The 15,198-nt window shown below is 47.9% G+C and overlaps 1 protein-coding gene across 1 annotated transcript in view; it reads right to left on the minus strand.

The window, feature by feature from the left end:
- DAPK1 (death associated protein kinase 1) overlaps positions 1 to 15,198 on the minus strand; it is a 235,950-nt gene that overhangs the window by 28,196 nt on the left and 192,556 nt on the right. The window contains exon 18 of the mRNA XM_006139841.3: positions 5,467 to 5,565. Within this exon, the coding sequence (XP_006139903.1) occupies positions 5,467 to 5,565 (99 nt within the window). The remainder of the gene's footprint in view (positions 1 to 5,466; positions 5,566 to 15,198) is intronic.

The raw sequence follows: 15,198 nt of genomic DNA on the forward strand, positions 1-15,198 counted from the left end.
CATGGTCATCCCCCCCCACCCAGGGGTGACTTCTTGCTTTCTGTCTCTCTGTCTCTGTTTTTCTGGCGAGTTCAACACCCTACAGCAAAAACCTCTCCAAAAAAAAGAAAAAAGGAAAAAACAAAAGAACTTTCATTAGATGGTGACAGTGCTATGGAGATAAATGAGGCAGGGACGCCGATGGGCAGTCCTGCTGGCAGGACTGTGGGGAAGGACAGAATTTAGAATTGGGTGGTCCAGAAACACCGCACCGAGATGACATGTGAGTCAAATCCAAAGGTGAGTGAGCCATATGACTACCTGGAGGAGACCTTCTCAGACCGAGGAGCAGCGAGAGTCCTGAGGCAGTGGAAAGCTGCCATGGGAGTCCACGTGGCTGGTGCAGGGGGAGGAGGAGGAGCAAGAGATGGGGTCCGGGCAGAAACGTGAGGGGCAGATCTCGGGTCGTGGCAGCATGCAGCAAGGAGGAATAGGGCGGCCCCCCACCACTTGGGCAGGCCCAGGCAGCCGGCCATGTGACACACAGGCAGCATCAGTGAGGGCGAGGCAGGGGCCTGGCTGGGAGCCCACGATGAATCCCAGGTGGTGGTGGCCCAAGGGTTCACTGCCTCTTAGCGTAAGTCAGCAGACGGTTCCAGTGGAGCCAGCAAGGCAGATTAGCTGTAAGCCTGCGTGTGTGTGTGTGTGTGTGTGTGTGTGTGTATGCCCCCACTAATACCAGGTGCAATGGGTGCCCAGATGCAACTGCCAGGCATGAATCATGTCCACGAAGGCAGAGCACACTGCTGCCTCACGGAGGTGTGTGTGCGTGGGTGTTGCTGTGCGTGTGGGAGCACTGTGCGCAGGGCATGCAGGAGGGTGGAAACGAAATCTCAGAACCAAGAACAGCCTGTGCCAACTGGATGAGGTGGAAGCGAGCAGGGGCTTCCCGGGACTGTGAACAGCTGCTGTAGGTGTGTGGAGGGTGAGGCTGGGCCCAGAGCGACCTGAGGTGGGCTGTCCAGGAGGGGCATGAGGCCATTGGGAGGATTCAGTAAGAGGCCAAGAGGAATGTGAAAAGAGGAGGTTAAGGGGGCCGGTAGGTGGCATGGTCCGGGATTCCCTCAGGGCTAACTGTGGTTCAAGTCCTGGACCCAGTACCGAAAATCACAACAAATAAGTAGATGGATAAATAAAAAATGTTTTTCTTTAAAAAAGAAGGAGATTGAGAGGTAAGAAAGATAATGAAGCTTGAAAGTTCGGGGAGGGGAGTTACACAGGAAGGAAAATGAGGTTCTGCACTCTGCCAGTTACTGAGGGCTCTGGGGTAGCTGTGGAAGTTCGATTTTTATCTATTTATTTTTTGGAGAGGCTTTTGCTATAGGGCGCGTGCACTCGCCAGACAGAGAGAGACAGAGACAGAAAGTGAGAAATCACCCCCCCACCAGGGGAATGGCTACGCTACAATCCCTTCTCCTCCATTCTCCTCTCGGGATCTTGGGCACGCACGCAAACGTACCCAGTGTGAGTCTTAAGCCACCGGGTCCGGGACTCAAACCGCAGTCAACTACATGGGAGTCCAGCGACATAGCCATTACGCTAACTGCTGGAATTTCTATTTTCTAAACTGAGTGAGGTTATAAAGATTTTGTCTTAGAATAATTCACTAAACTGTACGTTTGTGGACTTTAAAAAATCTGTTTTCTTTTGTAATAAAAAATAATTTGAGGGAACCAGCAGTTAGCATAATGGCTATGTCGCTGGACTCCCACGTAGTCAACCGCAGTTCGCATCCTGGACCCGGTGGCTTAAAACTCACGCCCGGCGCGTGTGCGTGCGTGCCCAAGATCCCAAGGGGAGAATGGAGAAGGGATTGCGGCATGACCATCCCCCCTGGGGGGGATTTCTTGCTTTCTGTCTGTGTGTGTCTGGCGAGCGCACGCGCCCTATAGCGAAAACCTCTCAAAAATTTTTTTTTGAAAGGACATGCTAGGAGGAGGTGACTGAGCTGGGACCTTGCTGAGTCTGGGAAGAGACTGTGGAGGGGAAAGGATGAGCCAGAGGGGAGGAGAGAGGACAGTGCCCGGGGTGGGGGAGGGCTTTGCTCCAGAGACCGGAGAAGAAGCGACGCCAGAGGGCGCCCTTGGGCCGCCGGCTGTTTCCAAGGCTGGACAGTTCGGCGCATGCGCAGGTCAGGAGGCCGACCAGCCCGTGGCACCGATGCGGTCAAGACCGGCTGAGGTCGCAGCCCTCACCAAGAATGTGCAAGAGCTCACTAGCTTCAGTAGCTTAGAAACAGTGATTACAAGTGGGAATGACAGTGTTTTGCATATTGCTGCCACATAAAATACATTACTGATTTGTTGTTTCATTTGCATTTTTCCTTTTTTAAAAAGAATTATTTTATTTAACTTTATTCATTTATGTATCTAGTTATTTTAATGTGACCACAGACGGACAGAATGAGAGAGAGTGAGAGAGGGAAAGTGAAAAATCATGCCACCAGGTTCAGGACTCGAACTGCAGTAAATCATGTGGGAGTCCAGCGCCTTTAACCTCCATGCCACCTGCCGGGTTCAGTTTCCTAATGGAGACACCTGCAGTAGGGACCTTCTGGTCTATGGGCTTACTCCTTCCCCCTGCCCTGAGAGCAAGACCCCACCTTGCCCTGGCGGAAGGCCGGGCACCTCAGTGCTGCTGACTTTTGCACAGCCCTGGGCCTCTGTCCCACGTTCCTGGCCGGCTCGGCCTCCACAATGGTGCCCTCCCTGCCCCTGCCACCTCCTGGAGCTTCAGGATCCAGGCACAGCAGCCCTGCAGCCGGCCCCCACCCCATCCTTGCCACCAGGACACTCTGATCCCCGCACTGTCCTGCTTGGTGGCTGTACACTGACTCTGCTGACCCTCTGTGCCCTGCTCCCCTGTCTAGAAGTTTGGAGGGGAGCACAGCATTGGTGCCGCCAGTGTGTCCCCTGCTCTCGGCAGTGCGGGCTAGTTGCATGGATACGAGTGACTGAGTAGGTTCTGCCAGGCTCTGGGAAGCGCACATCTGGTCAGGGTCGGGGGCAGGTGGAGTCAGAGCAGGAGCCTTTCCGGGTCTGGGGAGGGTGAGAGAACGAGAGCTGCACCCAGGGACAGGGAGGAGACAACCGGCAGGGGGCCAGGAGCTGACTGTCCTGAGAGGGAGACAAAAGCTCACAGGAATGGGGAACCCTGAGACCCCACGTTGTGGCAGCCCCAAACCCACGCCTTGGGGTTTGGAAGATGTTATCTGTGGGCATTTCAAAGCCATCCTTGCTGGTTTACTTATAAGGCAATATCTAGAACAAAAATGGTTTCTCCCCATAAAAAAAGCATGTAAGTACATGCTCTCTAACAGTCACTGCAGCGTGGGCCCAGGTGACGCTGGGCAGTGCTGGGCAATGGCACCGGGGGCCTGGCAGCTGAGGCTGCAGTGTGTGAGAAGGTGCCCTGAGCAGGGCATCCTTCCATGGAGAATATCGGTGCTAATGGGCTGCAGACAAAGCGCAGCTCTGAGCCCAGCACAGACGCGGGAATGCCGTGGAAGTAACAGGACTGCAGTCAGGGAGGCAATACCCTGGGCCAAAGGTCAGCAGACACGCTCCTTTTTTTTTTTTTTTTTTTTTGGGAGGGTGGAGAGATTTTTGTTATAGGGTGCGTGCACTTGCCAGAAAGACAGAGACAGACAGAGAGATAGAAAGCAATAAATCACCCCTTGGGGGGGATGGCCACACTGCAATCCCTTCTCCTCCATTCTCCTCTTGGGATCCTGAACATGCACGCACCTACACCCGGCGTGAATTTAAGCCACTGGGTCCAGGACTCGAACCGTGGTCGACTATATGGGAGTCCAGTGACATAGCCATTATGCCAACTGCTGGTCCCAAGCAGACACTCTTAAAGGACCAGACGACAGATGTCTTAGGTTCTGAGGGACAGACTGCCTCTGCCCCAAGTACTCAGCCCTGGGCCTGTAGTGTGAAAGCTGCAGAGACGATGTGTAAGTGCATGGGCTGCTGTGTCCAATAAAGCGCTATTTAAAAAACAGGCGGCAGGCTCGATTTGGCATTGGGCCACGGTTTGCTAGCTCCTTGATGATCTCCAGAAAATGAGGCTCTCCTGCCAGCCTTGGGGCCCTGAGGGTGGTCTCCACATGCAAATAGCCCTTGGGCTCCTTAGAGAATCACTACCAGCAGAGACCTGGTGTGCGGATTTCCAGGACGCTCCCATACGAGGCACAGGACGGTCAGCCCATTGTTGGGCCGACAGCAAACTCAACCATAACATCTGCTGCAGCAGTCAGCCTGCAACCTTCTCAAATTGGCGGAAATAAATCCCTCTGGTCTTTCATGAGAAGTGAATCAAAGGGTTTCTTTGCTGGGAGGTGTTAAGCTTGCAATGGAGAATGGGGGGTGGGGGAAACAGAAGGAACCTCATTTTAAAATATTTTGCAGCACTGGGCCCCTGGCCTAGTGGTTAATGGAGCCGAATTCTACATGGCCAACGACAGTTTGAATCCCAGCCCTAGTGGCTTGAGAAACACACCAGCTGGATATGTTTGCATGCCCCCAATTGAGACTGGGTGGAAAGATGGAGAAGGGATTGTGGCATGACCATGCCCCTTGGGGGAAGTGCTTTTTCCTTTTTTTAAAAATTTTTTTGGAGAGGTTTTTGCTATAGGGCGCGTGTGCTCGCCAGAAAGACAGAGAGAGACAGAGACAGAAAGAGAGAAATCACCCTCGGTGGGGGATGGCCACGCCGCAATCCCTTCTCTTCCATTCTCCTCTTGGGATCTTGGGCACGCTCGCACACACGCCCGGTGTGAGTTTTAAGCCACTGGGTCCGGGACGTGAACCGCGGTCAACTACAGGGGAGTCCAGCAACATAGCCATTAAGCTAACTGCTGGTCCTGGGAAGTGCTTTTCCCTTCTTCCTCTCTCTGTCTTTCTCTGGTGAGCACATGTGCCTTCTGGCGACTAAAAGATGCATATTTGGCAATTAAAAAAATACGTTATTTTGCAGACTTAGCAGCAAAGTCAGACGTTTCCAGCAAGAGAGAGATTAGTGGCAGCAGGACAGACAGCCTGGCCTCACAGGGACAAGCCAAGGGCCTCGTCGCTCTCTCTTCCTAAGGGGAGCTAGCAGTGCCTGGGGGCCTGGGGTCAAGGGTTCGCCCTCGGGAAAGGGAAACACACGCAATCAAAATGCAGAGGCGTGGCGGGTACCATGGGGCGCTAAAAGGCAGAGGGAGCCGGTGGGGATTCCTGGCAGAGTGGGGTCTGGTGAAAGAGGAGGATGAAACAGTAACCAGATATGAGACAGGGTTTGTGTGGGCAGATGTTTATATAACTGCCGTGGAGGAGTTAGAGCTTAATAGCAGCCTGTCTGCTGGAGCACGCAGTTGCCAAGCAATACTCCCTCGTGCCCCGAGGTTCTCTCTTGCCGAAAGCCCTCGCAGGGACTCACCGAGGTCAGTGCCTCCACGCTGGCGCCCATCAGACACAGGTACCGCACCACGTCCAGGATCCCGTTGTTGGCCGCGAGGTGGAGAGGCGTTCGCCCATACTGGAAAATGAGAAAAGAAGACTGGAGAGTTCTTTTCATGGTTGTTCCGGGAGTGCATTCTGGGGAGATGGCATTATGTAAGAGATCCGGGGTCCACCAGGAAGAAAGAGGAGGTGCAGCCTCCCTTCCCCAGAAATTTGCCATCCGCGGAGGCAAGCCAGCCAGGCAGAATGTTTTCAAGTATTGTGCAATTAAAAGAGTAACTTCCAAATGCAGTTCCACAGAATGAAGAATGGGGGGCTTATCCGGAGATAGCTAAAGGCAGTTTCCTGCTGCACTGGCAGAAAGAGGCATGGGGTGAGCTTGGGGCCACCACAGTTCCCATGTAGTCACAGTCAGGGAGAAGACACATGAGGGCAGCTAGTAAAGAACCTGCAATAAGGGAAATTTCAAGGACATGCCCACTGTTTTTTAAAATTAGTTACTTAATTTGATTTATCATTATTGTTATTTTAAAATTTTCTACAGAGAGAGACAGAGAAAGAGAAAGTGAAAAAGCAAGCCGCCAGGTCCGGGACTCGAACTGTGGTCAGCCATGTGGAAGTCTATCACCTTTAACCACCACACCATCTGCTGTCTGCATGATGTTATTTTTTATGCCTGTGGTCCTTGAGTTCTGTGGCAAGGCACTGCAGGGAATTTAACCGGGGTGCTGGGGAATAATCTAAGTTTTGTATGGAACCCCCAGATGCGGACACCATGCAGCTTGAGGTAGTTGAGTCTCAACGTTAGACTAAATTTCTCCCATTCAGTGGCCTCCTTCCTCTGCACAGGGTAGCTGGCCTCTGCTGTGGGAAGAAGCCAGTGCCTTCTGAAAGCCGCTGTGGGACAGGAAATGCAGGAAGTGGCGTCGACCTGAGTTCCGGATTGGACATGTGCAGTGCCCAGCCGGCACACACACCCCTTAGCGAGGACCCGAGGTTATGGAGGTGTAAAACAGGAAAATTAGTTTGTCTGCAGTTCATGTGTATTCTTTTCCTGGATGCTGAGTTTTCTGGACTCTGCTACTTCATAAACAACAGTCAGTAGAGCTGTTAGGGACTGCTTTTGTCCTAGGCGAACTATGACGAAAATGACTGAGACACTAACAATGCCGTGAACTGAAAAAGTTTGGGGATTTCTGTATTATGCTGTTTGTTTGTAAATATCAGTTTTGTTATGGAGTTAACCCATGTGCATTTATAATTATTCAAATAATAGGGGCCAGCCAGTGGTGTGGTGGTGAAGGCGGGTGGGTTCCAGACGGCCGACAGCAAAGTTTTTCAACCCAGTGGCTTGAAAAACATGCTGGGTGTTTTTGTGTGACTCTGTGTGTGTGTGTGTGTGTGTGTGTGTGTGTGTCCCAAATCCCAAGAGGGATGAAGAAGAAGGGATTGCAACATGGCAAAGCTCGTGGTAGGTGCTCTCTCTCTCTCTGATGAGCAAACACACCCTACAGCGATTTTTTTAAAAAGTGGAATTAAAAAGAAAAAGTACCCAAACAATATAGAAGGGTATTTAGTAGGAAAGTTCTCATCTGTAGTCTACCCTCTTTTCCAAGCCCCCCTGCTCAGAGTGACCCTTACTTAATATTTTGTACATTTTCTTCCAAGTTCTTCTCTATACATCCTTAATAGGAGATCCATAGTTTAAAATGGCAGGACGTGACCGTACTCTGCACTCCATCTGTCACTTGTTTTATTCTCCTAACGACAGACTTTAACTGCCCTCCCCCATGCTACTAAAGGCGTGGCCGTGTCGTGATTCCTTTAACCGGCCTGCGAGGGAGGGCTGGGGGAGTTCACTACGTGCTATTGAAGTACCGCTGCGATGTGCATTGCATCTTCGTGTGTTGTTTACTAGAATCTTCTACGGTGCTTTGGGAAGCAGATACTAAGCTTTCACATATCCTAGAGTTAATGTAAGAAGGAAAAGAGAAGCACCTGAAGATTTAAATGAAATGTTTAGAAGAAGAAATGTAAAGAAAAGATCATTTTGCATTTTGCATAGATGAATACATCATAAATCCAAAAGTTAAAAAAAAAATTTTGGGGGGAGAGATTTTTGCTATAGGGCACATGCACATGCCAGAGAGACAGAGAGACAGAAAGTGAGAGATCATCCTCCAGGGGTGATGGCCATGTGGCAATCCTTTCTCCTCCTGGGATCTTGGGCATGCATGCACATGCTCTTGGTGTGAGTTTTAGGTTGCTGAGTCTGGGACTCGAACTGTAGTTGATTATGTGGGAGTCCAGTGACGTAGTCATCGTACCATCTGCTGATCCCAACAACCCAATAGTTTTCTATTTTCTTTTCTTTGGAGAGGTTTTTGCTATAAGGCGCGTGCACTTGCCAGAAAGAGAGAGAGACAGAGAGATAGAAAGCAAGAAATCACCCCCTGGGGGATGGCCACGCCGCAATCGCTTCTCCTCCATTCTCCTCTTGGGATCCTGGGCACGCACGCACACGCACCCAGCGTGAGTTTAAGCCACCGGGTCTGGGACTCGAACCGCGGTGACATAGCCATTAAGCTAACTGCTGGTCCCTGTAATAGTTTTCTAAAGAGAAAAAAAGAAGATGAAGAGGAAGGATGAGGAAGAGCAGGGAGGAGAGCCAGGCACGGGTGATGGGACTAATCACAGTTACTCAGGAGGCTCGGGCAGGAAGATTATGAGTTTGAGAACAGCCTGGGCAGGGCAGGGAGAGACCCGGGAGAGAAGACTGCATCCTTTGAAGCACTCTGATTTTGGATACAACAAAACTCAGATTCCTTAGCATTACATTCCAGGTCTTTCATCTTCTGAACCCACTGTCTCTTTCCAGCTTCATTTTCTCCCTGTCCCCATCACTCCCTTCCTACGTACCCACACCACGTCCCCCATGTCCTCAACACACGTGCTTCCTGCAGTCTGAGACAGGCTCTCCCTCCCCCCACCTGTCAGAGCCCTAATCACCAGAAGTGAGGACCTAAGCAAAGCGTTCTTGATTTCTTTAACGTCCAGACCCCTGCTTCAGTGATCCTGGAGCACCTGTGGCCTTTCACAGCGACGCCGACAACGTGCGATGCTGCTATGAAATCTGAATGCATGTGTCCGTCTAAAGGCGACCTGAGGGCAGAGTCATTCCCACTGGCATCTACATGCGCCTCATGGTGGCCTGGCATGGTGCTCTCCGAGAAGGGATGAATAAACCCTCAACGGCAATGGAGCTCTCCCTCAGACTCCCAGCTGCATGTGTGTGTGCGTGCCGGCGTGTGCACATCTGCAACATGCTTCCTCTGTCTTGGCTTGTAAGAACCGACCTAGATGGAAACAAACGAGCAAGTGTCGTGCATTTGCATCATCCGTTCTCTTTCCTCACGTGTGTTCTCCGACACGGCCGGTTAAACGGCCACTCTCCTGATTTTTACGCGAGAAGAAGGAAGCACGAAGCAAAGTTGATTTCACTGCAGTGCGCATCGCAGAGACAAGGTTCTGTCATGTATTAGACAGGGGTCGGAGGTGAATGGTCATTTTTATCCCTGGGGGAGTCTGATCCAGCAAGGAAAAGGCAAGACAACACCGTGGGGAAAGGCTGGCGGTCTGCCTGTGCAACGTGGATGTCACCATGCCACATCCACGCTGACTATCGGCTACTTGGGTCAGTCTCGTAGAGCTGGATGTGCTTTGCGGGGAAGATAATGCCTTCTCCCTACTCCCTGCACATCGTGTAAGCTCCTCTAGAGACCCCATCACTTTTCCTTAAGCAAACAGAAAACAAAACCAAAAAACACAAGAGAGACACCAGTCTTTCCAAAGAAAGCATGAGAACCACGAAGTCAGGTGTGAGCAGCAGCAGCAGGGTGACCTGGGGCGCCTGTCCGCGGCCAGCAGTGCAGAGGCTGCCTGCCACCAGCACCCCTCAGCTCCGCATCTGCCGAGTAAGGGGTGGACTTCGCTGATGGTTCCAGGAGGCTGAAACTGTGGAACTGATTTCACTGCAGCTGAGCTCAAGTCAGTGACAAAATCCTATACCAAAACCCAAATACAGCACAAGTTTATGTCAACACGGCCATATCAAACACGTACCGACTGGTATACCCAGCAGGCCTCTGTCTTTGGGTGATAAAATTGGGCCCAAAGAAGATGTGAACTACAGCCTAACTTGATGTATGGGCAAGTTGTGACCTAAAGTAAGGTATGGCATGTTTGTCAGTCCTTCCTTTCTCTCTCTCGTGCTCTTTCTTTTCCTATTTAAATTTTGCTGTAGGTCACCTGTGGTCACTGGAGAGAAAGAAAAGGAGAGGGAGAAGGAGAGAGAGAGAGAGAAAGTGAGAAAGCATCCCCGAGAGGGGATGGCCACACCACAATCCTTCTCCTCCATTTTCAAGATTTTGGGCATGCATGCACATGCTCCCTGCTTGTTTTTTTAAGCTACCAGGTCCAGGACTCAAACTGCAGTCAGCCATGTGGGACCCAGCTGCCTTAACCACTATGCTACTACCTGGTCCAAGAATATATTCTTTATTTTTTTTTGGAGAGATTTTTGCTATAGGTTGTGTGTGCTCGCCAAAGAGACAGAGAGAGACAGAAAGACAGAAAGCGAGAAATCACTCCCTGGGGGGATGGCCACACCACAATCCCTTCTCCTCCATTCTCCTCTTGGGATCTTGGGCACGCAAATACACACGACTGGTGTGAATTAAACCACCGGGTCTGGGACTCGAACTGTGGTCAACTATATGGGAGTCCAGCGACATAGCCATTACACTAACTGCTGGTCCCACTAAGAATATATTCTTATAACCAAAACCTGAGCCTCAGCCAGTCCCAGCAGCCAAGCGTCAACCAACCACAGGCTGTCCGCTGATTAGACCACGGCTGAGGCAAGTGTCAAGGCGGAGTCAGGTTGGGTCTGTACGCCGCTTCCTTCCCTCTGGCTATAACCATAACCTGCTCGTGTGGTGAGCAAGCATCTGGAACCAGTCTCGGTCAGGACTGCTGTCTGTTTCTGTTGTACAGCCTGTCTTCTGCTCAGATAAACTGTTAGACTGAACTAGTTTCAGGCTTGCTTTCTTCTTTAATAGACGGCATAACTGAGAGAATTAGAAGTAGAACATGTAGCGACCGCCACGAGCCTGCAGTGATCCAGGGAGGACCCAGGGAACCCTAGAGCCCGCGGGGTTCAGAGTAACTGCCGGTCCTGGGCAGCTTCTCTCTCTGACCGCGGACCCTAGGCATTCTGGGAGGTCTCTGCACTGTCTGGGCAAAGTCTTTTCTCCCTTTTTTCTTTCCTTCCTCTCTCTTTCTTGGGTTCCTTCCCTAAACTTGGTTCAGGTCAACTTGAATTTGACAGTTAACTGTACGAGATGCGGTTAAAGTCCTAGGGGAGATATGTTTGATCTTTTGGTTTTGATTTTTGTTTGTTTCTGTGAGAGAAAAGTCTGAACAGAAAGAGGACAAGATCCTTTAAGGAGGCTTTGGTCTGAACATAACTAAGTTCAGGGTTTAACTCATTTCAACAGTTGAACTGGCTTTGACAAATAACTGGACTGATCTCAATCAAGGGCAGGTATTACTTTTCTTTCAATTTTCTTTTTTAAAAAATTTATTTATTTAATTTATTATTATTATTATTTGTATTCAGTTTGACCAGAGAGCGATGGGGGGACAGGGAGGGGAGAGTGATAGTGAGCAAGGAAGCCCCTGGGTCTAGGACTTGAACCATGGTTGGCCACGTGGGATTCCAGTGCCTCAAACACCACACCATCTGCTGGCCCTTCTTTCCATTTTCTTTTTAAAAATTATTGATTTATTTCATGTTATTTGTTATTATTATGTTTTCATTTTGACCAGAGAGAAACAGAGAGAACGAGAAGGGAAATGAGAAAGCAAGGCACCAGGTTTGGGACTCGAACTGTGGTTGGCCGTGTGGGAGTCCAGCGCCTTAACCACCCTGCCACCTGCTGGCTCCTTCTTTTCATTTTTCGATTCTTGATGATGGACTCATTACCATCCAGAGTTTGGGGCTCTCCTGGATGGAACCCCAGTCCAAGGGGTACATCGGAATTATGTACGAGAGCACGCTTCTTGTTGGAAAATGAGTGAGCCACACTAGAAACAGCTTAGACAAACAATGGCCAAGACGGGGAAGCTTACTTCGGATAAAACTGCTTATCTGCAGGGCTCATTAGAATAGGAAGGATCAAAAACCCCACAAGAACAGCGGAACACACTTCCTTACTGGCATGCAGACATTTAGGAGATTGAATGAATTGGGAAGGGCCTCCTCCTTACGAAAAGCAAACAGGCCCAAGTCTACAGTGATGACAACTATTGAGACAGAGGATCTTCTTGTGTAGATTTTTACACCAAAATCAAGAAGTCCCAACATACAGAACTGTGTGCTCTGTTGTTTGCCTCTATTGCACTCGGGCTACTGGTAAAGAAATTGTCCACCATTACACCAGAAATGGGACAATAATTATCTACTCTTCTTTCTTCCCCCTTTCCTTTTCTATTTGGTATTTCTTCTTCCACGGAAACCCTCTTTCCAGCGCCCCACTGCCACCTCTTTCTTGTTACCACGATCTTTGCTCAGAAACAATTTCTTAGTGACAATTGCTGAAAGCTTAAAAAACTTAATTCCTAAAGTCTCACTGCATAGAAAATGGATTGATCGGATACATAGTCTTGCAAGCAAAAAAAAAAAAAAAAAAAAAAGAGCAGTTTCAAATTACAGGGCTCATTTGGAAACATTATGAAACATTCTCAGCTAAAAATGCAAGAAGGAATATTCCTTGCAGGAACTGAAATAGTGTTATAGTTTGCATAATGGTTTGTCCCCTCAAGATTCATTTTTTTTGGAATTTAATGTCAGTGGATGGGAGTACATGTCCTCAAAAAGTTCACGTATCGGGTCGTGGTTGTAATGTAAAGGTTTCCAGTGAAAACATCATCTCTTCATGGTCCTAGGGGTGGGGAGGTGCCTCTGAGTCTGGCTAGGTCACTAGGGCAGGGTCCCCATGACTGTGTGGTATGTAAATAGAGGAAATGACGCAGGCAGGGACCACATGGTAACGGACTATGCTCTGCTCTGCTCAAGGTTCTGCCCTCCATGCCTTCCAGACACCAGAACTGTGAGGCAATAAACCTCTATCTCTTTGTAAATTACCCGGTCTCAGGTGCTTCTGTCAGCAGTGCAGTAACTGCCTAAGACAAATAGTGTCAACTCTCAACCAGCAACTGGACATAGTAGCTAAGGCTTATCCTAACTGGCTAAAAGCAGTAGCAGAAGTAAATGAATCAAGGTCATATTGGAGTTAGTTTCAGAGAATGAACTTTTCCTGCAGGTCCCACATGCTGTGGAAAGCCTAATGAGTTCTAGTCAAACTCAGCATCTTTCAAATAAGCAGAGTGCCAATTTATGGAATTATTCTTTTGTCTCCTCTTAATTTCCATTTAAAATGCTGCAACTTATGTAACCCTGTTCTACGGCCTCTCCTAGATGACAGTGAGGACTACAGTCGTGTGGGGTAGTGTCAGAATTAGTGACCCCTTGTGTTAACTGACAAGACACTTCACTTAAGGGTAATCATGAGTTAATGCTTTCTGTTGATGAGTCTTATGCCAAAACCCCCAAAAGAAAGCATCAAGCAGGGTTATTATTATTATTTTAATTCTCTATAGGGCACGTGCACACACCAGAGAGAGACAGAGAGAAAGTGAGAAAGCAAGCCACCCAGTCCAGGACTCGAACCAGAGATGGCCATTGGCCAAGTGGGATTCCAGTGCCTTAACCACCTTGCCACCTGCTGGCCCTGCCTTACTCTTGTTTAAGGTGTTTTTCCTGGCCATTCTGTCTTACCTGGGCCTTTACTACACTCTGCTTTGCTGTATGATGGGATTTAAGCTTGCAGTCTCAGTTCTGATTCTGTATGTTTCAATCTATATATTTATGTCTGTCTGTCTGTAAGATATATGTATGTGAAAAGTTTTCTTGTCTCTTAATGATATTAATAAGTTAGATGAAAAGGGTTAAGTTTAATTGGCTTATATAAGTAAAATACTCAAAAAATTAAGAATTGGGGGCCAGCAGGTGGTTTGGTGGTTAAGGCATGGATCCCACATGGCTGAATCTGTAGTTCGAGTCCTGGGCCTGGCGGTTTGAAAAACAAGCTAGTGTGCGTGTGTGCTCCAAATCCTGAGAGGAGAATGCTGTCAGCCTGATGGGATGATTGCAGCATGATCATCCTTTCCACGGGGGTGATTTCTTACTTTCCCTCTCTCTCTGTCTCTCTCCAGAGAGCATACATGACCTATGGCAAAAAAAAAAAAAAAAAAAGAACTGATCTAAATGTTTTTCAGGGCCACATGGTTAATCTTAATCTTTAGTAAATAAGAATACTTTTGGCTTAATAAGACTGGCAGAGTTTTTAGTATTTAATATAGGCACACAACCATTCTTACCTAGGTTTATGCTAGGTTCATGTATAAAAGAAACTTATGTCAATCAGTATATTTCAAAAGTTTGTTAGTGGGAAGAATGAGCTAGAATAATGACTATCTTTTAATGTCTCATCTTTGTAAGTAATTTAGGCATAGTTATTAAGAATCAGTGAGTTAGCAGATGTTAGTAAGATAAAAGTTGCAATGTAAATGATGTCCGTCCTATACCAGAAAGTTTTGATATTCTTTTAAAAAATGATTTATTTATTTAATTTTATTTATTGTTATTCACTTACTATTGGGCATGCAAACTCACTAGGAGAGACAGAAAGAGAGAGGGAAAGTGAGAAAGCAAGATGCCAGGTCCAGGACTCAAACTATGGTTGGCCATGTGGGAGTCCCAGCACTTTAACCACCATGCCACTTGCTGACCGTGGTTTTAACATTCTATTTTTTAATTTCATTTTTTATTTTATTTATTTATTTGCATTCATTCACTGTACATCATTACAGCATACAAAATGAGATTTTCCATCCAGAGTACACTGTATATTGTCTCAATGAAGCACATCAACAAACATGTTATTGTCAGCAAATAATTTTCCATTTCTTGTTTTCTGTATGTTTTGCCTTTTTCCCCCCATCCTTGATTCCCTATCTCTTACCCTCTGCCATCTCCCACTCTCCTCCCACACTGTCTCTGGTATCTATGTTTGCTTTCTATACTGTCCCCCCTCCTCCCCCCATTTTATTGAATTACTAAAGACCTTAATTAATCTAAATATTTTCATAGCAAACACAACTGATATATACATTTCCATGAAGACAAGTCTAACTTTAGGCATCCTATAAAGTAGCACCTAGCTGGGGCTATTATATTTTACTGTAGTCATTGAATAGATTTTTTTTCTGAAACTTTTTTCTTTTTTTGTAACTTAATTTACATTCATTGACTGAACATTGTCTCAGCATACAAATGCGATTTTCCATCCAGAATACACTGAATAGTGGCTTAATCATACATACTATTGTCAACAAATAATTTTCCATTTCTTGTTTCTTAAATATATACGTGTATGTGCATGTGTGTGTGTGTGTGTGTGTGTGTGTATTTCTCACCCTCTGCCATTTCCCACCCTCCTCCTACGTTGTCTCTGGTGTCTACAGTTGCTTTCCACTCCCCCCCCCATTTTATTGTTTTACAAAATAATCTTAATTAATCTAACAC

This window comes from Tupaia chinensis, unplaced genomic scaffold (assembly GCF_000334495.1).
Source record: "Tupaia chinensis unplaced genomic scaffold, TupChi_1.0 Scaffold000007_1, whole genome shotgun sequence".
In the NCBI taxonomy this organism is placed as follows: Eukaryota; Metazoa; Chordata; class Mammalia; order Scandentia; family Tupaiidae; genus Tupaia; species Tupaia belangeri.